This window comes from Aethalodelphis obliquidens, unplaced genomic scaffold, assembly GCF_003676395.1.
Source record: "Aethalodelphis obliquidens isolate GAN/ISIS:26980383/991018 unplaced genomic scaffold, ASM367639v1 scaffold43, whole genome shotgun sequence".
In the NCBI taxonomy this organism is placed as follows: Eukaryota; Metazoa; Chordata; class Mammalia; order Artiodactyla; family Delphinidae; genus Aethalodelphis; species Aethalodelphis obliquidens.
This window is the reverse complement of record NW_020837987.1, coordinates 8,432,071-8,459,434: the sequence shown is the minus strand read 5'-3', so window position 1 is coordinate 8,459,434 and position 27,364 is coordinate 8,432,071. Positions and strand designations below refer to the sequence as shown.

Below are 27,364 nucleotides of genomic sequence, written 5' to 3'. Positions count from 1 at the left end.
CCCCAGGTAAGCCAGGGGTTCTGGCTTCCATTCTGGCCCCCTGCACAGAGTCCCAGTTAGGAGCTGGGGGCAGAAGACAGCAAAGGGGCACTGGGAGAGAGATGGTCAGAGACAGGGAGATGGGGACAAAGAGATCGAATGACACAAGACGCTCAGAGGAACAGCTAGAAAAAGGAGCAGGCACAGAGACCACCCCCAAACTGGGACAGAATCAAGGAAGGATTGAGGGAGAGGGACCCAGTCAGGGTTCCAGAGCCAGGCCAGGTTGGGGGAGAGCCCCTGGAAGAGGTCACCAACAGGCACAATCCAAAGTCCACCCTCAGCCAGGGAAGAGAGAAGGCAGCCCGCAGAGGCCAGGCCCCGCCCTGGGTGCTCCCTGCTGGCCTCTGCTGCCCCCTGCTGGCGCCAGCCACAGTGCGCAGGCAGGAAGAAAAGTCAGAGAGACAGCTGCTTTGAGGCCACTCTTCATTCCCTCCTCCACTGCCAGCCCCGCTCCCAGCCCTGCCAGCTCACAGGGCGCCCCCCGGGCCCGTAGGCGGTGCAGGCGTCTTGCCTGTGACCTTGTTGGCGCAGTCCAGCAGGGCAGTGTGAATGTCCTTGGCACAGGCAATCTGGGCTTTGATGACCGCCAGGTACTGCGGATAGGGCAGGCTGTCAGGCTGGACGGCGTCGGGCTTGGTGGCCGTGGGCACCAGTGTCGGAGAGTGCTTGGCGCTGTCGCAACTCTGTGACAGGCACTCATGGGCCAGGCGCTGTGGGCAGGCAGGCAAGGTGTGGCATCAGCCTTCACTCCGGGTACTGCCAACCCCACCCCAAGGGCCAGCCTGGGGTAGCCTTTTTAGCCTCTGGAATCCTGGGGTCTTGGGGTCAGAGCCTGGCCCTGCCACTCGCTGGGTGACCTCAGGCATGCGGCTGCTCCTCTCTGCGTCTGTTTCCTCCTTTGGAAAATGGGCTTAATAACTACTTCTACTATCTAATAAGGTGAGAATGGTGAGAGCAGCGTGCAAGAGACACAGGCACAGGTCCTGGCAAGTTAACTTAAGTGCTAGTTGATGAATGTCAACTACTATTGTTGTGACTGTCCTGACCCTAGGCTTGGCATTGGCACTAGCTTCTCTGGCGGCACCTGCTCCTCCTGGTTTTCCTCGTACTTCTCTGGCTGGTCCTTCTAGATGCTTTTTAATCTATCTAAGCCTTAAATGTGGTAATTCCCGTATCCCTTCTCCTCGTCTCATTCTCATGCCCTCTAGGGGTTGTCTCACTCACACACACTACTGTTCCGACCTCTGTACTGATGACACCACTTCTGTGCACCCAGCCTCCCCTAAAATTCCAGAGTTCCCATACTCTGCCCCCCAAACCACTCTCCTTCCTGGGTCCCTGTCTCAGGGACGGCCCTACCATTCCAACTAGAGCCCCGGGCCTCATCTTGGAGGCTCCTCCCCCAGCCCGTCAGTCCCATGGCCCCGTGCACAAAGCCTTCTGAGTATCTCTCCCACCTGCCCTTTCCCACTTCCTCAGGACCCTGCTCTGGTGGAACCTGGCCCTCCTGAATCCTGCCATGGGCTCCCAGCCTCCACTCTCAGCCCCTTGCACCCATCCCTCATGTGGCAGCCAGAGAGGCATATTCCTAAAAAAGCAAATGGGTCCATGTCCTTCCCTGCTTGAAACCCTCCATGGCTCCCCAGCACCCTCCAGGCTATATTCAAAATGCAACAAGCACCAACGCCTAGCACACCTCAGCCAGACTGAATTTCATGATGTTCCTAAAGGGAACTTAAAGCAGAAGCTGTTCCGTCTGGCTGGAATACCTTTCTGCCACTACGAGGCTCCTCAGACTGACTTTTCCTTCCAAGTCCAGTTCAAAATAATGATGACAATGAGGATACTACAGGAAACGTTTGCCATGTGTCCAGTACCAGGTTAAGTGCTTTATATGCAAGATCTTGCTGAGTCCTTCCCAAAAATCCATTTTCCAAAGGAGGAACCCAAGGCTCAGAGGTAGAGATTGGTGGTCCGTCTGACTCCAAAGGCTGTGCTCTGAGACACTTGCCCTCCTCTCAACTCCTGCCCTTCTTCCATTTTTGTTCCAGGCTCCGCTCAGATGTGCTCTCCACTAGTAGTCTACCCTGAGCCACTTCCTCCCTAAACCTGCCCTAGGCAGGGTCAGGTGCCTTCTCTGGACTTTCACAGCCCCCTGAGCTTCCCTCATTTTAATCCTGCCCCCTCTGCCTGTGCCTACACGACTCCAGCCCTGAGCCTTCTGTCTATGCTTCCCCCTTCAGAGACCTCCATGGCCTGAGCTTTTCCCATCAGAGCCTTGACTACTCTGAACTGTCAGTGTTTGAGGATATATTTGTCACCCCACTGAACTGGAAGCTCTGTGAGGGCAAGGATTGGGCAATATTGTGCCCCCAGCATCAGTTGCAGCATCAGCACAGGTCTGGGCCGCAGGAGGTGCTCAGTGAGCGTGTGTCGATTGACTGAATGAAGGTTCCTGAAGCACCAGGAACTGAGACAGGGTTGTGGTCACCCGGTGGCTAGGAGACCCCTTACCAGGCAGAGCTCTAGCTGGTCACAGAGTGCGTAGAACTCCTCCAGACACTTGTCAAAGCGCTGAATGGGTCCATCGCTGCTCTTCCTACAGTCCGGGAGAAGAAGGTGCGGAATGTATTTCCAATCTCTGGGACTAAGTGACTACCCAACCAAGTATCCATCAGAAAACCAGGTATAGGCCCAGGAGACCCGAGGCAGGGCCTAGGGGACAGTTAATAGAAGAAGGGGCAAAAAGGGCAAGGTCAGGCGCTAGGGAGCCAGGCTTGAAAATCAGAGAAAAGTGGGGTGGGTGTGGTGCAAGGGGGATGAGTTTCTAAGACTAGGACGGAGTTAGGACAGCCTGGAGAAAGAGGAGTACTCACTGTCCATTGTCAATGTTAGTGTTCTGAATCAAGTTCTGGGCTGCAACCTTCATCAAGGTCTAGTTTAAAGAAAAAAAAAAAAGAGGTGCAGCAGATGGAGAAAGAGAAGAGGTGACACTTTTGGTAGATCTACACTCTTCCTTAAGATACACCCAATCTCAGGCCTCCTCTTCACTTGGCACTTACCCTCCTGTCACTCCAGAGTAACTCCAGCTTCCATTCCTCTATAGCAATAACCACCTGTATTTTCCCAGAGGCCCGCTCTCACCTGGGGTTCTCGCCAATACCCTCCCGGACATACCTTAGAGTCCTCCCTCACCCACCAGTCACGGTCAGTCTCTGTACAGGCCAGTCCTTTCCTCAGGCTTTAACGACCAGAGCTAAGTTTCTCCTTTAAATTCCCTCCCCCTCGAATTCCAGTCAGTCTCAAGCTCATAATTCGCCCTGATCCCACCTCACACTGTCAATCCACAGAGCTTCGCTTTGGCCTCACGAAGAAGATCAAGTCTCATCCCTCTCGCCTGCCTAACGCTCCTTTTGCTCTCTCCCTGACTAAACAGTCCCTCCGCCCGCCCCCGTGGTGTCAGAGAGCCAAATCTCCCGACCAATCACCTGCAGACTTTCCTTCAGCTGCGGGATGAGCATCTTATAGCGCTGCACAGGATCGAAGTCCTGTTGCTGTTGCTGCAAAAGCCCGCTCTGGGCAGGTCCCACAAGCTGTGTTGGTGGTTGTGGCTGCTGCTGCGGACCCGAGCCACCGGCCGAACCCGGACCTGACACACTACCGGCAGAGGAAGCCGCGGAAGCCTGCTGCTGGGAGGCAGCCATCTTTCTCGCTTCGCGGGCGGGAAGTGCGTCAGAAGCGCGTCTTCCCGGTTTCTTTTTAGCGTCTTGGTCTCTAGGCCCCGTTTGCAGGTTAGCTCCGCCTCCCAGAGAATTTAACCAATGGGGGGAAAGAACCCACCCTCCAACTCGACTCTCAAATCCGACGTCTAGACAGAGATACCGATTCACCAATCACATTGCCTCGCTCCGCCCTTTGCCCAGACGCTCGCCAATCCGGGTGTGGTTCCAATCAGACTCTATTTCCCAGAAGGCGTCGCCGCCTGAGGCGACCTGCGGTCCTCAGAGCATTGGCGGCAGTTGGTGTTCTGGAGCTGTGAGTCAGTCCCTGGCGTTGTTTGCGGGTTTACCTGAGTACTACGTTGTACTCCAGTGTTGCTGGAACTCTTCTCACCAGCCCACCTCACTCCGACCCTATCCCTGAGGAGAGCGGTGTCCACCCGAGCCCTGCCTCGGACTGGGCGTGCGCCGAAGTCGGCACGCCTTTTACCGTGGCTTTTTGAGGCTCTTGTTAGGACTTATCTCGCGTCGTCGCCATGGCGCCCACTATCCAGACCCAGGCCCAGCGCGAGGATGGCCACAGGTAGGCAATACGGCGCCTGACTGTACTGTTTTTCTTTACGTTTGGGTAGGCATCGGCGAGGTGGGAGGGTCGAGCCCAGTTGTCAGCCTACAACCTCACCAGCACCCCCAGGTCTGCCCGTGACGTCACGGAGCGCTCACCCGCTCACGGGGGCGGGTCTCAGAAGGCGTGTTGCCCCCCTCTTTCCCTGCCGTGGAGTTCTGGAATTAAGCTCTTGGGGACTTTACCCAGAAGGGATTGAGTTTTTATTCTTCCAGTCAAACGTTTGGAGACCCTTTTCCCAAAAACAATTGAGCATGTGACTTTTATTAAAGTACTTGAACACATCTCCTTCAAAAGGGATTGAGCACTTGGTTTCATTCATTAAAGCCTTTAGGGACACTGAAAGGAATACGTGACACTCTCATTAGAGCACTTGGGACACCCCTTCCAAGAGGAATTAGCGTTTGTCACTCTCTCCTTCCCTTTTAAAAGCTTGGAAAAACCCCCTTTGCTCTCCTGTCAATCTCTTTCTTTCCATCTTTTGTCAGTGTCTCTCTTTTACCCACCAGGCCCAATTCTCACCGGACTCTGCCTGAGAGGTGAGCTCCACTGTGTTTTCTTAGGACGGGTGGGCCAATGGGGGTTGCGAACAGAGGTGGGGCATCAGGGGCTGGGTTTTGAGCCACTGTGTTCCCAGGTCTGGAGTGGTCTGCCGAGTCAAGTACTGCAACAGCCTCCCTGACATCCCCTTCGACCCCAAGTTCATCACCTATCCCTTCGACCAGAACAGGTGAGACTGCGCATGGGGGTTAGGGAAACGCCTCACTTAGAATATGAGTTCCTTGAGGGCAAGGACTGCTCTTGTTGACTGTTCAGGCATACAACAGTAGCTAGCACATAATAGTAGGTGCCCCGTAAATATTTAAGTAAAGAAGCAGTGTCCAAGTCTCTTCGAGTGCTGCTCGCCTGCTGACTCCAACATGGGGGACATTTCGTTCTGAGTTCCTTCCTGGAGGAGCTTAGCCTCTGGGAAGCAGGGATGTGAGGGATAAGCCTGGAATTAGGCAACCATAATGGGCATGTTTCCCCACCCAGGTTCGTCCAGTACAAAGCGACTTCCTTGGAGAAACAGCACAAACATGATCTCCTGACTGAGCCAGACCTGGGAGTTACCATTGACCTCATCAACCCTGATACATACCGCATCGACCCCAATGGTGTGTTGGGAGACAGGGAGGGCCTCCCCTAGGCTAGCGAGGGCTGGCTGTGGTCCTCGGTCATAGTCCTTCTCTCACCTTGCTCTCTTCTAGTACTCCTAGATCCAGCTGATGAGAAGCTTTTGGAAGAGGAGATTCAGGCCCCTACCAGCTCCAAGAGGTGAGGGGGTGCTGAGTGGGGACTCAGGACTGGCTCTGATGGGAGGAAGGTAGTGGGGTCCTGAGGTGCCCGATTCTCCTGCCCCAGATCCCAGCAGCATGCAAAGGTGGTGCCATGGATGCGGAAGACAGAGTACATCTCCACCGAGTTCAATCGTTATGGCATTTCCAATGAGAAGCCTGAGGTTAAGTAAGTTGTGGTGGGTAGGGAGGGAAGGTGGAGCATTCAGGTATATCCAGTGGCCTCTAAAGGCCTTTTTCTTCCTCCCTAGGATTGGGGTTTCTGTGAAGCAGCAGTTCACTGAGGAAGAAATATACAAAGACAGGGATAGCCAGATCACAGCTATTGAGAAGACTTTTGAGGATGCCCAGAAATCCGTAATTGAGGCACTGGGATGAGGGGGTGGGGGTGGGGCAGACAGAGGTGTGGTTCCAGAGCACTTTGTACTCCTTCTCACCCTGTTTTTGCCTCTGCCAGATCTCCCAGCATTACAGCAAGCCCCGAGTGACACCAGTGGAGGTCATGCCTGTCTTTCCAGATTTTAAGGTCAGATCCAGGGCAGGGGGCAGAGAGGGATAGCCTGCCATCTCTGCCTGTCCCAGTCTAACTCCAGTGCCCTCCATCTCCCAGATGTGGATCAACCCTTGCGCTCAGGTAATCTTTGATTCAGACCCTGCCCCCAAGGACACAAGTGGTGCAGCTGCATTGGAGATGATGTCTCAGGCCATGATCAGGTAAGTGGCCCTGCTGTCCACCTTGGCCTGCTTCTTATTGTCTCTTTCTCCTCACTCACTCTTAACTGCTCCTCCTCTTCCCCCAACCAGGGGCATGATGGATGAGGAAGGGAACCAATTTGTGGCTTACTTCCTGCCTGTGGAAGAAACACTGAAGAAACGAAAACGGGACCAGGAAGAGGAGATGGATTATGCACCAGATGACGTGTGCGTGGGTTGGGGTTAGGTTTTGGGTATTGAGAAGTGTCTCCTTTTCTCCCTCACAGGGAAGAAATGGGGCTGACCCTATCCCCTTTATCCTCAGGTACGACTACAAGATTGCTCGGGAGTACAACTGGAATGTGAAGAACAAGGCTAGCAAGGGCTACGAGGAGAACTACTTCTTCATCTTCCGAGAGGGTGATGGGGTTTACTACAATGAGTTGGAGACCAGGTACTCAGCACAGTCCTACCTCACTCAGATTAGCCTGGGCTTGTACTTCAGTACCCTGGGGTGTGCAAGAGCCACCTTGGAGGTCATTTATACCTAAAGATTTGCCATGTGCATTTGTAAGAGCAGAAGCCTGTTCATGCATGTGGGCTGGACCTGGTTCTAACACAAGAACCCAGAAAAAATCTTTACTTAACACTGGAGATATTTAGAGCTTTTATGTAGAGTAGGACTACCAAGTTTACCGATACTAATAAGAGACTTCGTGTAAGAGTAAACATAGCTAAAGTATGGAGTAATACATAAAATTAGCATGAATGTTTTAAATGAAGCGCTAGATACCCAAGTTCAAAAAACATGACCCCCCAGACTTCCCTGATGGTTAAAAGTTTACTGCTGTGTTGGGACCCTTGGTGTAAGGTTGGGAAAGTGTGACCTGGAGTTTCTATTTAAAGGAGAGATCCAAATTCTGATCCCATTAAGGCAAAAAAATCTAAAAGGGGGCTTCCCTGGTGGCACAGTGGTTGAAAGTCCGCCTGCCGATGCAGGGGACATGGGTTCGTGCCCCAGTCCGGGAAGATCCCACATGCTGCGGAGCAGCTGGGCCCGTGAGCCATGGCCGCTGAGCCTGCGCATCCGGAGCCTGTGCTCCGCAATGGGAGAGGCCACAACAGTGAGAGGCCCGCATACTGCACACACACACACACACACAAAATCTAAAAGGCACAGTGGGCTGCTGGGGGCTGGATGACCTGGAGCTCTTGGCAACCTCCAAGGGGCACTGTGACCCAGCACAGCAACCCATCTACCGCTATGCTTGGGGTGGGGGTGGGGGGTGGCAGCGAGGCAACAAAGGCCTGGGGTGGGGGTCACAGAATCTTATTTTCCAAAAGCCAGAAATCCAGATTATGTTCTTTTAAAGTGTTGGTGTCTAGTTCACATTAAAGTCTCTTTCTTTATAGGTTTATGTGTATGTGTACAGGGCATACATATACACACATATAAAGTGTAGGGCAACCAAACTGCTATCCTGATGGCTGTCATGCCACCCGTCCCTTACCCCCAAGTTTAGTCTCCTTTATTCAGTCTGTATTTATTCTGGTCTGCTCTAGGCTAAGCATAGATGAGTAAGGATGGTTAAGAACCATATTAGACCAGGTTGCCCACGGGGGTCCTTAACTGAATCTCACACACCCCTCCCCCAACTCCACCACCACAGGGTCCGCCTGAGTAAGCGCCGAGCCAAGGCTGGGGTTCAGTCGGGTACCAATGCCCTGCTTGTGGTCAAACACCGGGACATGAATGAGAAGGAACTAGAAGCCCAGGTAACAAGCACCACTGACCCAGGGCACCCATGGGGAGGGTGGTAGTTCGTGAGGAGTGGGGCAGGAACCAGATAGAACACCCTCCCCTTCCCCTCAACCCTGCTGCTTCCAGGAGGCACGGAAGGCCCAGCTGGAGAACCACGAACCCGAGGAGGAAGAAGAGGAGGAAATGGAGACGGAAGAGAAAGAAGCTGGGGGCTCAGGTAAAGCTGGACAGGTCAAACTCTGGGAGCCCTGGGAGGGTGGGGAACTGGGTCTTACTGTTTCTTGCTCCTTCACAGATGAGGAACGAGAGAAGGGCAGCAGCAGTGAGAAGGAAGGCAGCGAGGATGAGCGCTCAGGCAGTGAGAGTGAACGGGAGGAGGGTGACAGGGACGAGGCGAGTGACAAGAGTGGCAGCGGTGAGGATGAAAGCAGTGAGGATGAGGCCCGGGCTGCCAGGGACAAAGAGGAGATCTTCGGCAGTGATGCTGATTCGGAGGACGACGCTGACTCTGATGATGAGGACAGAGGACGGGCCCACGGCAGTGACAATGATTCAGACAGTGGCAGCGATGGGGGTGGCCAGCGGAGCCGGAGCGCCAGCCCCTTCCCCAGTGGCAGCGAGCATTCTGCTCAGGAGGATGGCAGTGAAGCTGCAGCTTCTGATTCCAGTGAAGCTGAAAGTGACAGTGACTGAGTCCCAGGGCCTTCAGGGCTGATGCGGATAGTTATTTCGTGCAGGAAGGCACTTTTCAAGTGGTCTCTTTGTGAGCCTTTTGCTTTGTTTCCCTCTCCTCCAAACCTCTGCTGTTAATAAAGCCAACTTCTCTTTACTTACCCTCCAGGCACCATGGTCTCATTCTCCTGCCCCCCACCCCCACCCCCGCACCCCTGGTGCTTAAGGCACAGAAGCAAAGGCCACAAAGGCAGGGCCACCAGGTTTTTCATGAAATGTAGCATAACAAAGGTCAGAATCCTTTTTGTTTGTTTGTTTGTTTTTTTTTTTCCAAAATAAGCCCAGACCATTAAACAAGTGAAACTCCAACAAATAAGTCTTCTCCAACAGCGAGAAAAACTGTACAGTTACTCAAAGCTGATTCTGCCGGTGGGGCTGGGAATAGAAGGGAGAGTGAAATCATGGTGGAGGGGCAGGGGCCGGGGAGGGTCGGGAGTGGATCAGGGTCCTGCCCATCAGAGTGGGGCCGCCTGCGTCCTGCACACTCTGCTGACAGGTGGGGGGAGGGGGGCAACTCTTGCCTCCCACTGTGTATGGGGGTGTCCCTCACCGCCTCCCAGGGCCAGGAAGACCCAGCTCACCCTTATGGGTAGTGAACAAGACAGGACTGGCTGGGAAGAGGTGAGGGTCTCTAAGAGGAACACCCTGCTGATTCCAAAACGAGGTGGCCCCTGTCCATCCCACTTCCCCGGGCTAGGAGAGGATTGGAGAAGCCCTGGGAGTTGGAGGGGAATGAGCAAAGGCACAGAAACATGGAGGGGCCGGGGTGGGGGACTTGCATAGGTTGATGAGTGTGCAAGAGGTACATAAATAAACCTGACACCCTACCCAGCCCGGCACTGGGAGAGGAGGTGGGGACCTAGAGCAGGTCCCCAGGGCCACCCCACCCCCTGGCTTCCTCCCTCTCCCTGGGCTCAGAGTTGAGGGAGGTCCAGACCAGGAGAGCAGAGGCAAGAAGGTCTGGGGAATGGGTGAGTGCAGGGAGGGTGGTGGTTTTAAAATTTTTTTTTTTTTGGTTTTTTTTTTTTCCCAACGTTTTGTATCTTTAATAACATACACAATGGTTACCAGCCATATTCATAACAAAAGTTATTCATAAAATGTATCTAAAAATAACATTTTTTCCTTTTCGGTGTGAAAAGCTTGAGAATGTCCCAATGGGGGGTGCCGGTTGAGGGGGACAAGGGGTTGGAATAGAGGACCCTGGCTTCCCTACAGCCTGAACCCCCAAATCCCCTCCCTCCACCTGGGCCCCAGCACAACCCCTCAGGAGGAACAGGGATCAGAGGGTCTGTATGACTCTGGGACTGGGACGAATCTCTGGCTTATGATATAGTGTTCCACTTAAGTGAGGTCATGACAGAATGGGGGGTGGGGGTGGGATAAGGGTGAAAGAAAAGGGGATGGGGGTGGGGAAAGAAACCAAAAACCATCCCCTTTCCCTTATTCCTTACCCCCAAGTCTTTCAGCAACCAGACCTGGGAGTGGAGAAGGATTTGTTTCGGTGGGGGAAGGAGACGTTAAGGCAACAGACTTCCTGACCTCACTGGCTGCCCTGGCTCCCAGCCTTCAACCTCTGCATCTGGGGAGCCAGGGCTGGGGGCAAGTGGGGAAGGGCTAGAGGGGTCTGGAGGAGAGGGCTCTGCCCTCTCCCCTCGTAAAATTCAGGCTCCCCCTGCCACTTTCTTGGCTCAGAGAGAGGCCTGGGGGTTCTAAAAATGAGAGGGAATGATCAGAGAGAAAAACCGTTAAGAACTATATAAATATGTATCTTAAATAGGCCTAAGAAATTAATTGCAGAGAACCTCTGATAAACAGGGCAAAAGGAGGTGAGGGAGAGGAGAGTGGCTCCTGTCCTTGGGGAATGATGGGAATGGGGAAGGAGAAGGCTGCGGCAAGGAGGTGAGGGGCGGGGGGAGGGAGAGAGAGAGACAGAGAGCGCGCCAAGACAGACACGCTCCTCACCCGCCTTTATCTCCTCAGCTCCTCTCAAATAACGTTCAGGAGAGCAGATTATCTACCTCACTCATCTCTCCCCAAATGTCAGATGGTTCTGAGCAGGCCCCACAAGATAGTGGGTCAGTGAGTCTCTGGGGGAGACTGTTTCCTTGGGAGGGGCAGGTGGCCGGCAGTCTGGAGGAGGCAGGGGTGGGACGGGGCCAGGTGGGGGATGAAGGAGGGAAGGAGGGGGCAGGCAGGCTGGCCAGTCCCTGCCCCCTTTATCCTGGCTGCCCCCTACCTCCCTGGGCCTCAGCAGAGATCCCTCGACGGGCCTGGGAGTGAGCAAGGCGTGTGCCAATGTTAAACAAAAGTTAAAAGGGTGAGAGAGTAGAAAAATATTAGAATGTATAGCTGAGCCAGCCCACCCTCTCGCTGTCGCGGAGAAGCCCGTTGGGGGTTGGCCCCCGCCCGCCGCCCGGGGAGCCTATGGGTGCGCTGGGCTGTGGGTCCCGTCAGATGGTGGAGGTTTTGTCTGTCCCATCTGTGGTAAGAAAGGGAGGAAGGGAGGAAGGTCAGGAGCTGGCGGGAGGCCCAAGAAAAGGTGCTCAGGTAGCCTGTCATCCCAGTCGGGCCCTCCCTGGAGTCCGGCCTCCCCTGGGGACCCCTCAGGATGACTCTGAGTTGCTCAGTTCAGAGGTGGAGACGCTGGTGGGTAGGTGGGAGCTGGGTCAGGGAAAGAGGAAATGCTCACCACCCAAGGCGTGTTCTGTCATGCTCAGACACAGAGACTCCAGAGTGGGATTGATCTCCAGGTCAGGCCCAGGGACCGGGCAGTCTGGGTGGGAGACAGGAGAATGGAAGCAGTAAGAACTGGACTGGGGTGAAAGGTAGAGTCATGAAGACAAAGGCTGGCATGAGGCAGAGGCTGAGGGGGACGAGAGGGAAAGGGAGGAAGGGAAAGTAAAGGCAAGAGACAGAGACACAGAGAATGTAAGACATGCACACACTTGGATGGAAGGTATGACTGGGCAGAGCTGAAGGACAGACAGGCCTGGGAGTGCCACTAAGCAGGCAGAGGTGATGATGGCAAGGGCAGAGGCTTGGCAACACAGAGAAAGGCTGACAGGAAGTAATGTAAAGCTGGGGGAGCTGCTTGGAGGCCACGACTATTTTGGACACACTACACGTTCCCTTGGGCACAGTGAGGGCATCTGCCCTGAGCACTGGGCAGCCCCGTGCTCCCTGACTGATGACTTGCTCTGTACTTGGTGCGGAAGCTTAATTAGAGCCGTTCCCTCCCACCTGGACTTGCTCCTCTGTCAGGACGCTGTTGGGGAAGGCCTAGCAGGCACGGCAAATCTGGACAGCAGCCATGGGGGCTGGTCTTCATAGTCTCTCAAAGGGCCTCCTGTTCTGGAACCTGGGCAAGAGCCCACCAGGTCCCTGGGCAGACCTGACACCACCCACTGCTTAAAACCCTTCCTGGGCTCCTCACTGCTTCTAGAGGAACTCTAAGCTTTCTACCTAGGTTTAGAAGACCCTGCTCTTTCGCGCTCCAGCCTCACCTCTCACGACCTCCCCTCTGAACCCATGAGCCATGTCAGACCATCTAACTGTCTCTCCTTAATAAAAAAAATTTTTGACCTTGGGCAAATCACCTGAGACTCAGATTCATGACTAATAAGATGAAAATAATATCAGTGCCTTCACATGTGCAGTTGGGAGGATTTCATTCAACAGTGCAGAAAAGCTGTCTGACACAGTCTAGCACACGGCATACTGGTGAAAAGAACTGTTCTCAGTTTTTACTCCTGTAATTCATCCACCCAGTCATTTAATATCATTTACAGATGCCTACCATGTGCCAAGCCCTGTGCTAGGATGAATGGGACAAATGGGGTCTCCTGCCTCCCACAGATGGCAGTTCGCATAATCTCATAAAGAATCCCTACTGATTTGGCTATTTGCGACATGAAGAGTTTAGGGTTACAGGCAAATCTAAGCTCTCTCTAGAGGCAGCCCTTTCCAAACCAGCCTTATCTGCTTCTGCAGCCTCAGTGCCCAGCAGCAGGCCTGGCATAGGGAATCACCCCTGACTTACTGAGCAAGGCAGGGCTAGCGCTTCTCTAACCTCCCTTTTGCCCACTTTGCCCTCATTCTAATCTCCCATCTCTAGGCTGATCTGTGAGCAGAGGGGAAGACAGACCTTCCACCCTTTAGTGTAGAACCCATTCCAAGAGCTGAAGTCTACTGGTTCCTGCTTGGTCAACTGGCTCCTGAAAGAATGCCAGTGGACTGATAGGCAGGACTCCCTTCTATAGACACCTGGCTGCTGTGACTGTCTCATCCCCTCCACCCTTCCAAACTGAGTACTTAATGATTCTCGAAGAAGATGGGGACAGAGACCAGTATGAACAGTAAGATTATGACACAGGGAGGGAGAGAGATAGAGATTGGGGGGGGTGGGAATGAGGAGTGAGAGAAGATGACAGGGAGGGGGAGAAAGACAGAAAGACAGAGAGACAGAACACATGCAAGGGATAGTGTGTACAAGACCCAGAAGAGAAAAGAAAGGCCAGCTAAGCGTGCTGTTGAGGCCGAGTCGTAAGGGTGGGCACTGTACCTGGAGGGAACATGAGAATGGCCTGGGGGGACGAGTGGACCGGGAGCGAGTGGGTCCGTTGCACAGAGCTGCGGCTCTGGCTGGGCATGCTGTTGCTGCCTCCAGGGTTGGCGAACCACAGGTTCTGCATGTGGCATGGGAGAGAGAAAGCAGTGGGTGAGCGGGGAAGAGGCCCAGACCCAGAAGTGGTGGAGCTGGCAGAGTCGTCCCCTCCCCTCTACGCTGGGCCCAGACACAGAGATATGGACACATATCTCAGGCACCACCACCCCAACCCCAGAAGTGCCAGGTCCTTTGCTTCCAGCTGGCTCACCTGTCGGCCCTGGCCCCCAAGGCTGGGGCTGGTGAGGGCATGTCGAGGGGAGATGCCCCCAATGCCCGAGGGGCTCAGAAGGCCCATTCTGCCAGGCGGAAGGGCCCGGGGAGGCATTGGGAACTGCCGCTGGGTCCGCCGGGCCACCCCCATCCCCACAGAGCCAGCTATGGGGAGTGAGTTGGAGCCGAATGCCCAGCTGTGAGAGAGCAGAAGGCAGGGTGTCAGTTTAGGTGGATGGGGCCCATCTGTTCACCTCTTCCTCACCGCCCCCGCCCCCCGGCAGCCCCCATGGGTAGACAGAACACAGATCTGCTCTGAGCAGGGATTCCCTGTCCAAGGCCCTGCTCTGTACATTGTCTCCTCCTGCCCCAAGGGTACTCCCAGGATGGAGACGGGGAGTGTACGAAGGTTTCCTCAAGTCCACTCAAGGTAGTTCTCCTAATTTCAATTCTCAAGCACAATATTTCTGCTGTTTGTTTGGAGTGAGAAGGGACTTCAGAGTCCTCTGCACACAGGTGAGGAGAACAAGGGACAGGCAAGGGGCCAGCTATGGGGACATGTGCTGGTCTTGCCAGCTCAGCACTCTATTCTAATGGAAAATCAGGGACCACCTGATTTTCTTATGGCAAAGTCCTCACTGGGTGACTTACATAAAGACACCCAGTTACTGAATGAGTATAACAGGATTCCCAGCCCAGAATGCAATCACCCCTCTAGGCACTACCTGTCAACCAACGAGGGCCTAGGGAGGGAAGCCCCTGTGCCCTGGCCGCCCGCCTACCCTTTCTGCTGCCGGTAGTTCTGCATCTCTAGTGCGGCTTTGCGCGGGAAGGTCCGGAGGAGCTTCAGCACTTGCTGTTTCCAGGACAGCAGCCGTTTCTTCTGCGTTTCCGTGAAAGCCTAGAATTAGGGGGGTGAAAGGGGTGTGTGTGCTTCTTTCACATTTGCCTTCCATCCATTTGCTCAAATATTTATCAACTGCCTGTGCTGGTCAAAGCTGGGACACAGAGGTGACCTGTGCTCACGGAGCTTACAGTTTAGTTGGGGAGAAGATACACACGCATTCATAAGTGATAAATGCTGTGAGGGAGAAGCACAGGAGGCACAAGAAACCTGATGTTATGAGGGGCTGGTCAAGGCATCCCTGAGATACAGACGTATCAACTGAGATCTGAGGGGCCAGCAGACGGGAGGGGGACTTACTCCCCAGAGGATTATGTACTAAGGCTCTAAGAATGAGTGCTCAGGGGCATCCACTGAACCCAACACTGGGAAGGATGAGGGCTGGAGAGGTGGGCACGTGCCAGTCAGGCAGGGCCCTATTGCTTATATAAGGAATGTTGGTCCTGAGAGTGATGGGGCAGCCTTTCCCTTCTTGGGACCCCTAGAGAAGGCCTCACCTCATGAGTCAGGCACTTTTCGATGAGCTGGAGGTAACTGGTGATGTTCTCCTCGTCTGGTCGGGACACCAGCAGCTGGGTGCACACTTGGGGACATGGGAGAGGGCAGGAGGTTAGCTACCAGCATGCCCTCTGCCATGTTCCAGCTTCCCTGGCCCAGCTGGGTGGCACAGAAGGTGGGTCAGGAAACTCATGCTGGATGAGTACTAGCTATGTGCCAAGCACTGTACCTGGCTTATCACGAGGATATATAAAGTGCCCAGCATAGTGCCTGGCATAAAGCAGATGTGAAGTAAATGATACCTTTTCTCCTTTTTAAGTCTTGCAACAGTCTCATCAATGTAGGCATTTTTAGCCTGAGGCTCAGAGAGGTTGAGTCACTTGTCCCAGGCCACTCAGCTAAAAGAACTTAGACCTGGGACTTCCCTGGTGGTGCAGTAGTTAAGAACCCGCCTGCCAATGCAGGGGACACGGGTTCGAGCCCTGGTCCGGGAAAATCCCACAGGCCATGGAGCAACTAAGCCCGTGAGCCACAACTACCGAGCCTGCGCTCTAGAGCCCACGCGCCACAACTACTGGAGCCCGCGCACCTAGAGCCCGTGCTCTGCAACAAGAGAAGCCACTGTAACGAGAAGCCCGCACACTGAAATGGAAGAGTAGCCACCGCTCGCCACAACTAGAGAAAGCCTGTGCGCAGCAATGAAGACCCAATGCAGCCAAAAGTAAATAAATAAATAAATTTATATATATAAAAAAGAAAACAAATTTATTAAAAAAAAAAGAAACAACTTAAACCCAAGTGTAAAGTTGCCTACGCTGTGCTGCCTTAGGAAAAGGCGAGCCCATTAAGAGCTTCACCATACCCATCCTGTGGACTTCAGTCCCCTCTGAAAGAACCAACGGATTCGCCTTATCTGTTCACTCCTTACTGTATGCAGTTTCCACTGACACAACGTCCCATCTTCTGCTCAGGCTGGAGACACTTTGAGGGTAAGGGCTGTCTCCCACCATCAGCCTGGATGCACCTGAGGGCAGGGGCCCTGTCATCTCAGTCTTAGCCACTCTCTGTAGTGCTCTAAACCCCAGAGTGCTTTGAAAAGTTTTGCTTCCATCATTTAAACTGGATTTGACCTTTGATGCCTGGGTTCACTTGGCACCCTGCCCCAGAATTTCCTGCTGGGCCCTGGGTGGTCTCACCTTTGCCCATCACCCGTGTAAACTGACTGGGGATGTCTCCATCAGCGACGGGAGCCGGGGCTGGCTCACTGCCATCAGTGGGAGCTGGAGCTGGTGGAGGGGGGTAGCCCTCTGCAGCTGGAGGGTCCTTGGCCTCACTGCCCTTGTCTGTGCCAGGGTGAGCCAGGGGAGGCTCCGCACCTGGCAGTGGCAGCTCCCCCCGGCCCCCGTCCTTGGCAGTAGAGGTGGTGGCGGTGGCGGCAGCCACAGTGGCCTGAAGGACACTGTAGGCCTTGATGGGGGTGATGATGATCTGCTGCAGCTCCTGCAGAGCGTTTCGCAGATTCCCGCCTTCCAGCACATCCTGAGTGGGGAAGACACAGCCTGGGTCACATGCCAACCCCCAGAGCTACGTAGAATGACTATACATGTGGGGTCAAACAGTCCTTGCAGAGAGCTGGTGGGACCCTGGGTTCCAGCACACAGAGAAGGCAGGTAAGGGCACTGCCAGAGCATACACACACACACACATGCACAAACACACACATTTGTACATACACAGTCCCTGTTCCCCCCTCAAGGTAGAGTCCCACGGAGCTTAGAAGGTGGGGCCTCAGGGTCCCACCGAGGATGGAACCAGATTCAGACCCAGAGATCTGGACTAAGACACCGAAGGGGGCAAAAACCAGAAGGTAAGTGGCAGGGAAAGGGAAAAAGGGATGCAAATCAAGGCAGATGTGTAAGGAGAGTGAGCGGATAAGAAACAACCAACTGGAAAGAGAGATCATGCACACAGGGGAGACATTCTGCTCTATCAGCAAGAGCTGCTAGAAATGGAAAAGTGAAATGGAAGAGAGGGGCTGAGTCAACAAACAAGATTCTGGAGACACAGGCCAGGACAGACAGGGAGGAGAGCCTCTTAGCTTAGCCACAGCAAGTGAACCCTGTGATCCGACCTGCACTTGGTCCTTGGACCCTGGTTCCCTAGGGCTGGGGAGGTCCCGAGGTGGGGGCCACATGAGCAACAAGGCTGACCCAGAGACTTCAGCCACTAGCACCACTGGGTAGCCAGTTGGCCTTGGATGGGGATAGCAGGTCCTCACCTTCTCCAGGGATTTGAGGACACTCTGCCTCTCGCGCAGCTTCTGGATGCTCAGGGCTATCTTGTGGCGGGCACCTTTGGTGACATTCTGCGGTAGGGCAGAAGGGGAGAGGAAGCTGGAAATGGGAGGCTGAGGTACTGAAGGTGCCCCAACAAGGCCCAAAGAGGCAGAGGAGGCTTGGGCTGCAAGGGTAATGTCAAAATGGTACTGCCCCCAACCCCGCCCCGATGGTCCCCTCGGCTTTACCTGAGACTCCAGGTGCTGCTCAGTCAGTGTCATCATCTCCTCATAGCTCATCTGTGAGAAGAGGGCCGCGTACTTGTGCAAGCGGAGGCTCTTAAGCCACGAGGGCACATCTGTGGAAAAGAAGGGAGGGCCTAAGATCAGGAATCTGGCCCTGGTGACAGATGTGGGGAAGGACCAGGCATAAATCATAGGCAGCCTTAAAAGCTGTAGAAAATTGGAAGGAGGTAGGGAGAAGCCAAGGGTCCATAAGCTACCTTCTTCTGTCCAGCCAGACCCTTCCAGGTGGCCTTCCCTGGTCAGAACACCCGATCCTCCTGAGTTGCTGGGTTGGATGTGTACTAGGATGACCTCTGATGTCTTTAAAAGTATTCCTGGAACCTCTATTCCATCAGTTACCTCTGTGTCCTGGCTTTCTTGTCAGACTGGTGTGCCTGAGGGCAGGGGCTTTTCCCCCATCAGACTGGGACCTGTGGGGGTCCCTCTGCCCAGTCTTAAGCCCTAAGGGCAGGGCCTGTCCACTCTCCTCAGACCTGTCCCCTTCTCGGGGATGGAGTGGGGGAGAGGAAGAATTGGGTGGGGAGGGACAGGACAGGTGGGGTGGCAGCTACAAGCTCTCTTCTGTCCTTGTAAGTTCTGCGGAAGCCTCTTGAGGAGGGTCCTAGTGTTACTCTCCCACATTGTACCTTTCATGCCACTGCCGTCCTCCTGAAAAGTGTTCCGGCTGGAGCCCTGCTCCTCCGTCTGCTCGCTGCCAGAGGAGGCCACGCTGCTCTGGGGCGAGAGGGGTGCGTGGTCGGGCGTGTTGAAAGCAGCCCGGGCCCCAAGCTCCTCTGGACTCGGCCACTCACCAGGGGCCTGGGGGCTCGTGGGGATGAGCGACATGGAGCGCTTCAGCGGGCTGGGGTGGATTTGGCAGGGGAGACCTGGCCAGAGGGGGAGAGAGGCAAGAGGTCAGGCTTGGGGATCTGACCACAGGAGACCGTGTCCCCCTGGTCAGTGCCATGGACGGCAGCTCAGCCCTGGAATTCAACAAGAGGAAGGGACCCTGGGGTCTGAGGGGAACCACCTACCAGGTACTGCTGGTTCCCTCACTCCTCCACCCCCCAATCCATCAGCAAGCTCTCAGCCACTTCTCTGAACCGCTCCACTTCCTCTGCTAGCACCCTGGGCCAAGTCACTGGCGTCCCTAGCTGGAATTACTGTCACAACCTCCTCACCGGTTTCTTGCCTTCATCCTTGCCCCCTACAGTCTAATCAACTCACAACAGCCACACTGATCCTTCTTAAAAATGCAAATCTGACCCAGTCAGTCCCCGATTAAATCTTACCTGTAGCTTCCCTTTGCACTGAGAATAAAATTCAAACTCCTCCCCTGACACCTACAAGGCCCTGCAGCATCTGGGCCCTGCTCACCTCTGACTTCTCATGACTCGCCCCTTTGGTTCAAGCCCTTCTAGCCTTTGCCGCACACCCGCCCCAATTTGTTCCTGGAACAGTCAGGCTTGTTCCAGCCTCAGGACTTCTGTGCTTGCTCGCTCTTCTTGTTCTCCTGATCTTAGCAGTTGGCTCCCCCAGGTCTCATCTCAAACAATCACCTCTTCCGAGGCTTTCCCTGAACCCTCAGTCAGCAGTAGCTGTCCCCCACCAACCCCCTATCATATCACTCTGCCTTATCTTTTTTTTTTTTTTTGGCGGTACTCGGGCCTCTCACTGTTGTGGCCTCTCCCGTTGCGGAGCACAGGCTCTGGACGCGCAGGCTCCGCGGCATGTGGGATCCTCCCGGACCGGGGCACGAACCCGTGTCCCCTGCATCGGCAGGCGGACTCTCAACCACTGCGCCACCAGGGAAGCCCCGCTGCCTTATCTTTCTTACAGCACCTATCACAGCTTAAAATGACCTTATCTAGTTATTTGTTCACTTGCTTATTAACTGTACGCCCCTCCTACAAGACCTGTGACAGCAGGGCCCTGTCCTGTCTTAAACATCATTGTATCCTCAGTAATTACAATGGGGCCTCGACTAGAGGAGGTTCTTCACAACTACTTGCAAAGTAAGTGAATGAAGTACATAAACTGCTTCCTCAACATCTCTGTTATTGGGCTTCACCACCTCCCAAAGATTTTTCCTATACTGAGCCCAAATCAGGGTGAATCCAGGCCCTCATCCACAGGATGTTTCACATCCTCCATCCATCCCATTCCTGAGGTAAGAAAAAGGATCCAACTTGATTTTTAACCATTCTAAGGACAGGGCAGGTTCCCATGAGCTTCCAGACCTTTACAAGTGCTATTCCCTCCCCCTAGCTCACCGCTCGTCCACCCTTATCTGCCAGCCACTTCAGCCTTCACTCCTGGCTCAAGTGTTCCCTCTTCTGTGACTCCTTCCTCTGCGTTCCCTGGGCCCCTGTGCTACCTCAAGTCCAGCACTCACTGCCCCCTTCACTAGCCTGCCTCACACTGGACTCTGGGCTTCTATAGGATGGCTGCAAGCCTGCCCAATCATTTCTGTACCTCCAGGTCAGGGCAAGATACACAGGAATTTTCAAAGTTTCACTAAGTCCAAAAGGAGGGCACCCACCATCCTAAGGGTGCTAAGGGGGCCTCTGAGCTTGACACAGGAAATCTAGAAGTATCCCAAGTCAAAAAAAGAAAAGGAAACAAAGCCAAAAGCCTCACCCTGGGTAGGTGAGAACATCAAGGCCTGGGGAACTGAAGTCCTTTGCCCCAATTCCCACAAAGAGTTGGGAGGCAGAGACAGAAGAACCCCAGCCTTGTTTCTGATGGAAAGGCTGGGATTCCTGCCAGTGCTACACTGACACCCAGCCTCAGAAGGACAACCAGCCTGGTACAGGTCCCCAAAGCACCTTCCCTCATCTGTGACAGTTATCTATGATCCTAGCCAGGAAGTCACCTGAGGAAGAGGGCAGCGCATTGATCCCACCCACTAAGGCTAGCCTCCTCCCCCTATCTGTGACTTCTGGGGTTCTCTGCAAGGGGCTCCTCCAAGCCTCTGGACTCCTAGAAGATGTCACCCTCTGGGCCCTGGGGGGGCTGGGTAACCCTTAACACAGGCCTTTTTTTTTTTGCCTGTCTTGGTGTTCCTGGCTTCCTCCTTCCTCCCTTCTCAACCAAGAAGCGGGAAGGCGAGGCTGAGAGGGCTGGAAATTATCCTCATTGGAACGATTGTGCAGTTCCTGAGGAGCCCTTTTTGGACCCACACTGGGGTGGAGGCTGGCCACAGCATGAGAACCATAAAAACAGGAATGCCGGCCAGACATCCAGGGCCTCACACTCTCCAAGAAGCCCTGGCCTGTCCTTGGCAGCACCCCAAACCCACCCTGCCTGCCCTTACAGGCCAATCCTTGCTCCCCACTCAAAAATAGTTTAATGGCTTCCTGTTTCCTGCAACTGCTTGAAATTGAAATTGAAAAGCTTCATCCTAGCCTTCAAGGCCCCCTCTGAATGTGGCCCTAACATACTGAGATCTGAGAGTCAAGACAGACCTGCGTTCAAATTCTGGCTCTGCCATCTATTAACTTCATGATCCTGAGCAAGTCACTTCATCTTCCCCCTCTGTCTCCACTTCCATGTGAAGTCTCTGGCACAGGGTAAACATGAATATTTGCTACTGCTATTACTCATTTAAATCCTCGCACTTCTCCATCCTAGCCAGACCTGTCTGCATACTGTCCCCTCCAATCTGACACCCCTATACCTTCAATTCATGCTGTGCCCTGTACCTGGAATGCCCAATTCCTCTTCTGGTTCAAATCCCCTATTCAACATTGTTCCATCTTGGTCCTCTAAAGCTGCTGTCCCCATCGTGGGGAGGAAGGACTGTATGGGCACCCTGCATGGGTGACCCCTCCCCTTGATGAGCATCTTCGGGAGGGTCACTTTTAGGTGGGGGCAGTGTAGCACAGTAACAAAGAATATAAGCTGAGGAGCCAGACTGCCTCGACTGAAATTCTGGCTACACCACCTTGGGCAAGTGACTCCTCTGTGCCTCAGCCAATGAATTTATAAGTATAAACTTCTCAGAACAGCTCTTGGCAAAGACTAAACACTGAATATATTTTAGCTAGAATTACGATTATTAATATACCCTCCCAACATGGACCCAGAAACTGTCATGCTCTGAGACTAGAAAACAAGGTCCAAGACACCTTGGGTTGCTAGAGTTCCCGGAAGTACCCTTCTACCCCTCTATCTTCCCTGATTCTTGCCAGCATCTTGGAAGGAGGCAGGTGACCAGGATATCCATATTCAGCTGGGGAAGAAAGAGGCTCAGGGGTAACTGATATGTAACAGGTGCCACACAGCTGGGCAATGAAGACCCAGGGTTCACCCCACCCACTGGCACAGGTAACATTTCACTGCCACCCTCTCCTGGCCTGCTTTACCCAGTGCCTGCAAAAAGGGGCCGGCCACCTTGAGGTTAAATTTGGAAACTTCTTGCTTTGAGTCAGGTCCTGTCACCTCATCAATCCTTGGAAACGCCATTCTCCCTTATACTGTTCAACTAATATTTCAAAAACTCACTGGAATACCAGCTCCTCCCGCTGACCCCAGCCTCTGCGGGTGCTTGCTAAGAAGCCACTTAGTTGAAGGATGGCACAGTGGTCAGATGCAAGCTCTGGTATCAGACTGCCTGGGTCTAAACCCTGGCCAGTTCCACCACTTGTTCTGTGACCTTGAATACAAGACTTCGTCTCTTTGAGTCTCAGTGCCTTCATCTGCAGAATGGGGCTAATGATATTGTTGTGATGAGGATTAAACGAGATCATGCCTGAAAAGTCCCTATAAAAGAGTACCGAGCACAGTCAATGCTCAACAATGTTACCTACTATTACTAATGCCTTGCAGCATGAGTTACACCTAATATGAACAGGCTTACAAACATACATTTCTCAGAAATGAGTCTGTAGGCTGGAGCCAGATACAAAAATCCAGAATGTCTGGGCTGGAAGGGACCTCAAATTATGATGGTCTATAACTGAAGTCAGGCAGTTACCACACATGCCCAAAGTGGGATGGTAGGGGCAGAGGCCGACTGGGACACATGTGCAGGGTCAGAAGGTGGTGACCAATATTCAACTCCATCTTACGGTTGCCACCAGGAATACCGGCCTTGAGTTGCCAGATCTTTTGACTTTTCAAGAGAAGCTGAAAATCCAGATTTTTAGGAGAAAATTCCCAATTCCTTACATCACCAAATTTATTTAAAAACATAACAAAACAAAAACCGAAGTTTTGTTGAGTTTGAGCTCAATAAAACATGTCTGCAGGTCAGAAATGGCTCTGGGAATGCCAGTTCACAACCTCTGCACTGTCTCATAAAGCTGAGGCCCAGAGAGGTTATGTGACTTGCCCAGGGACACAGAGCGAGTGAAGAGAGAGCCCGGTCCGACCCTTTTCAAGTAGGCATGGCCTCCCGGACTCCCACCTCCTCACCTGCGTTTGCGTTGCTCCCAATACTGTTGATGGCTGGCGGCACTGAGCTGGGTGGGTGGAAGGGCACGTGTCCATTTTCCCGGGGTGGCTTGTCCTGCCAGCCTGGTCCTGCCTCCCCAGGGCCCAGCTCTGCAGGGCCACCCCACTCATCCGAGCCCTGGCGTGAGTGGTAGGTGGGCTCAGGCCGGGTGCGGAAGCCGCTAGCTAGCCGCTCTTCCAAGTGACTCAGCCAGAGGGCCAGCGCATTGCGGTCCTCCAGAGTGGTGGCCGGGTGGATGAGGGCATAGGAGAGCAGCTGGCGGCTCTCCTCGATGAAGGCATTGCTCTCAATCGAGTAGGCCAGCACTTTCTGCAGCAGCCTCATGTACTCCGACTTGGCCTCTGTGTTGCCTGGCTGAAGCAGGGGTAGGTGGGACAGCAGGAGGGACACCACCTTCTCTTTGGACTCCTGCTGCCACTGGCTGACGATGGCTGCAGAGGGGACAAGAGGGAATGTCAGGGGAGCCAGGGTGGGGGACTCCCATAAAACCAGGAGAGGTGCCTATAGCCTGCTCCCTCAGCTCCAATCTCATTTCCCTTCTCCTTTCATGACTCCGACCTTGTCCCTCATACAGGTGATATCTAACACACTCAGCCTGCTTCCAGAGTAATTTTTTTTCTGGTTCCATCACTCCCACTCTCAGAAACCTGCTTTGACTCCTAATAAGCCAAACTTGCTACTTTGGAATCTGAGCCCCTCCTGCTGCCCCCAGGCCTGCTCTTCTTGCTGTATCCCGACTCTTTATCTTCATGGCCTGTACCTGCTTTCCCCTGACTATCAAAACACCCTCTTTCCTGACTTGGAGGACAATGGAATACAGTGGTTAAAAGCTTGGGCTCAGGAATTCCCTAGCAGCCCAGTGGTTAGGACTCCACACCTCCATTGCAGGGGGCACAGGTTCAATCCCTGGTCTGGAAACTAAGATCTCACATGCCATATGGCTTGGCCAAACAAAACAAAACAAAACAAAACAAAAAAACCTTGGGCTCTGGAATCAGATGGTCTGGACTCCCCAACTCACTAGCTGGACCTCTGTCACTTGAACCTCACAGAGCACTGATTTCCTCACCTGAAAAATTCTGAAGATAATTACAGTACCCAATTCACAGTGTTGCTCTGAGATTCAAGAAGCTAAGAAAGAATGGAAAGTGGCCTGGCATATAGAACATAGTTAATAAATGCTTACTGTTGCTTTTTAAACTGGACTCAGCCTCTAGATTCTCCCCTTCCAATTCATCCCATACACCCAGATGGAGTGATCTTCCTAAAGCACACCAGGATATCATGTTCCTGACCAGGAGCTTATAATGGCAACCAGCACCAATGGACTCAAGCTCAAGAGCTCCTAGCCCAATATCACCTTCATTTCCAGGGCACTCCCCCACCTCCTATTCCTCCAGATAAAAACTTGGTTTAGGATATCCCCATCCTCCCTGGGGCTCTCTCCATGCCATATTCATCCAAGCTTCCATACTCAGGCTGAGATTCAACGCTTTAGCCTGCAACAGTCTCCTTCCTCCTATCCAAATTCTACTTCTTTTAGGGATTGCCTACACCTGCCCTTCTCCAGGAAGCCTTCTGTGGCTACTCCATGCCCTGGTGATCTGGTGATGTCTCCTTCCCATCCCATCGTCTGAGGGCCTGTCTGTCCTGTGAAGATGAGTGAGGCTTCCTCTCTCTACCCAGAAGTGAGCACCCCAAGAATAAGGCCCCAAGCTAGCCACATAAAGGAGGCCTCGGTACTCCCTGGTGGTCCAGTGGGTAAAACTCCACGCTCCCAATGCAGGGGGCCCGGGTTCGATCCCTGGTCGGGGAACTAGATCCCACATGCATGCCGCAACTAAGGGCCTGGATGCTGCAACTAAAGGTTCCTCATGCCGCAACTAAGACCCGACACAGCATGAATGAATGAATGAATAAATAAATAAATATTAAAAAAAAAAGGAGGTCTCAGGAAGGAACTGTTACAGGACTGACTGTCCTCCTTGAAAACCTTGTTACCACTTCCATGACTAGCTCAATGGAGTGGAGGATGGCAGGTAATGCTGATGGGGCAAGGGCAAGGGACAAAGTATACCAATACTTGAGAAAAGAGACAATGATCAAAGACTGGGACCAACTCTGCCCTCACTCTTGGGCAACTGAGCTCATATCTATAGCCACGGTAATGATTTTCAAACACCTAACAAGGAAGTTCTGAGAGTTGAGTTACTGGGATATTGGTGAGGTCTTGGAAAGGGACAAAGGAGCTGGTTCTAACCAAACAGAGCTAGGACCCCAGAGGGGTGGGTGATGAAAAAGAACAGGCAGTGATGTGGCTTATGTCCCTCCTCTCCTACTTACTGATGTAAATGTGATCACCTCACTGAGCTCTACTTTCTCTGTCCATAAAGTGGGGCTCACAATCATTCCTACCTGGCATGGTTGCTAATGAATTGAGACCAAAGCACAAAGGAAGGCACAAAGTAAGTCCTCAGTAAACATCAGCTGTCATTTCTAACACCATGGTTATTATAACTTACAGGGGCTCCCTCCTTTTGAATACCCACAGAGATTCTCAAGGCATAAGCCAACTGCCGGACCAGGAAACAGAGAGGCTGGGAATGGGCATGTATAGAAGGAGGGCCTCAGAATTCTAGCCATCTGGATTTCAAGTGAGCCCTGATCTGGATCCCTCTGCCTCTGATGGTGTCTCAACCCAATTTCCTTAAGGCTTAATATTCCAAGGACCTCTGGTCTCCTTTGGCCACACTACAGACCAGACACCTGGCCACTGGAAGCCTTGCATAAAAACCTGAGAAATACTTTTTTCACACATTTCTTTCCCTTAATGACCTGTCTGGAAATCTATGGCTTGGGAATTCACATAACTAATTCTTACATTTGTAGCTCTAAGAAAATGAAACACATACACCTCTCAACTCCTGGCCATATAAGTGCACATTTTCTTGCCTGCGCCTCTCTGACCCAAGCTTCCTAGAGAACCCCTGTTAAAGTGTTCAAGGGTTCATCCATTTATTCAGAGTCATGTTATGCCCACAGTACTGGCCAAAACAGAATGAAGAGTAATACTACACAATAATAGTAATAATGGATATTTACTGACCATTTATTCTGAGCCAGACACATGCTAAGAACATGACTGTCTTTCATCCTCACCTCAACTCTTGTTTTAGCACCCCCATCTTGTAGATGAGAAAATACATTTGGGAAGGTGATGTCCAAGGTGACAGAGCCAAGATCTGAACCCAGGTCCCTCTGCCTCGAAAACTGGGAGGAACTTTTACCCACAACCCTCTACTATCTCTCCAATGCTGCCTATCTTCTTCTTCCCCCTGTCCCTGGCTTTCAAGATCCCTTTCAGGACCTGCCACACAAGGCTAGGAAACCTCATCCCCTCCATCCATCTTCTGAACTAGCTCCCCATGACCATGAAGCTATCTCTCAGGTCAGCTCCATATCTAAAGATCTTTCCAAGGTGGGATAAGCCTTCCTGACTTCAGGGAGTCTTCACCTTTTGAGCTCTCCCACCTCCATCTGGCACTGGATCACATGGGAAGGACCTCCCTGGTACTCCATTTTCCTGACTTAGTCCCTGAGTTTTTAGTTTTTGATGAGAAGGAAGAAGAAATATAGTGACTGAAGATTAGGGACAGAAAGTTAAGGACTTGCATCCCAGGTGTGGTACAGTTGCCTGGGCAATATGCCTCCTCCTCTGTAAAAGAGGGATTACAGGGCTGTTGAGAGGATTTAGGGAGACAATGAATATAAAGCACCTGACAGAGTCTGCCCATAGTAAGCACTCAGTATGTGACTCAATGATTGGTGTTTTTCTCCCTTCTCCTCCAGCAGAGTTGGCCTACCCCTTTAGCCCTACCCTGATGCTCTCAATCGCTGTTGTTCAGGCCTTGCAGGGTAGCCAGAGGCATCTGGGACAGAGAGAAGCCTTGTCTAGTCCCTCCCCCACCCCAGAGTACTGCCAGGGCTAAGGGACACAGCTTCTCCTCTGGTACTGCCAGGGGACATGACAGAAGAGCCCCAAGGGTTGGGCTCAATGAAGGACCTTGTTCTACTGCAGTGAAAGGGGAGAGTGGTTTTGGAAGAATGGAAGCTGACCCTAGGGAAATGTGTGTTCATGTGTCTGCACAGCGGTGA

General features: G+C 53.0%; 3 protein-coding genes across 8 annotated transcripts in view; 1 reads left to right on the top strand and 2 right to left on the bottom strand.

Annotated features, from left to right (window-relative positions):
* Positions 1–448: 448 nt before the first annotated feature.
* MED29 (mediator complex subunit 29) lies at positions 449–3,896 on the bottom strand. Its single transcript, XM_027079521.1, has 4 exons — positions 3,531–3,896; positions 2,919–2,977; positions 2,557–2,641; positions 449–752 (listed from the first exon to the last, which is right to left on the bottom strand). Exons 1-4 carry the CDS (start codon positions 3,744–3,746, stop codon positions 510–512), a joined length of 603 nt encoding a protein of 200 aa, XP_026935322.1. The 5' UTR covers positions 3,747–3,896; the 3' UTR covers positions 449–509.
* Positions 3,897–3,914: 18 nt separating this feature from the next.
* On the top strand, positions 3,915–9,012 carry PAF1 (PAF1 component of Paf1/RNA polymerase II complex). Of its 2 annotated transcripts, none has more exons than XM_027079519.1 (14): positions 3,915–4,344; positions 4,896–4,925; positions 5,024–5,116; positions 5,422–5,543; positions 5,637–5,703; positions 5,791–5,892; positions 5,975–6,080; positions 6,181–6,249; positions 6,334–6,437; positions 6,528–6,644; positions 6,742–6,870; positions 8,087–8,192; positions 8,305–8,395; positions 8,474–9,012. In XM_027079519.1, exons 1-14 carry the CDS (start codon positions 4,298–4,300, stop codon positions 8,869–8,871), a joined length of 1,581 nt encoding a protein of 526 aa, XP_026935320.1. In that variant the 5' UTR covers positions 3,915–4,297; the 3' UTR covers positions 8,872–9,012. The 2 variants fall into 2 exon arrangements, with proteins under 2 accessions (XP_026935320.1, XP_026935319.1); XM_027079518.1 differs by having other exon boundaries at positions 4,875–4,925.
* Positions 9,013–9,169: 157 nt separating this feature from the next.
* Positions 9,170–27,364, bottom strand: part of SAMD4B (sterile alpha motif domain containing 4B) — a 37,446-nt gene continuing 19,251 nt past the window's right edge. For all 5 annotated transcript variants that reach the window (XM_027079514.1, XM_027079517.1, XM_027079515.1 and 2 more), the window contains 11 exons: positions 23,170–23,640; positions 18,399–18,638; positions 17,716–17,825; positions 17,470–17,556; positions 16,388–16,730; positions 15,191–15,276; positions 14,572–14,690; positions 13,788–13,986; positions 13,475–13,598; positions 11,603–11,686; positions 9,170–11,392 (listed from right to left, as the gene is read on the bottom strand). In XM_027079514.1, the coding sequence (XP_026935315.1) occupies positions 11,364–11,392; positions 11,603–11,686; positions 13,475–13,598; positions 13,788–13,986; positions 14,572–14,690; positions 15,191–15,276; positions 16,388–16,730; positions 17,470–17,556; positions 17,716–17,825; positions 18,399–18,638; positions 23,170–23,640 (1,892 nt within the window). In that variant the 3' untranslated portion in view covers positions 9,170–11,363. The remainder of the gene's footprint in view (positions 11,393–11,602; positions 11,687–13,474; positions 13,599–13,787; positions 13,987–14,571; positions 14,691–15,190; positions 15,277–16,387; positions 16,731–17,469; positions 17,557–17,715; positions 17,826–18,398; positions 18,639–23,169; positions 23,641–27,364) is intronic.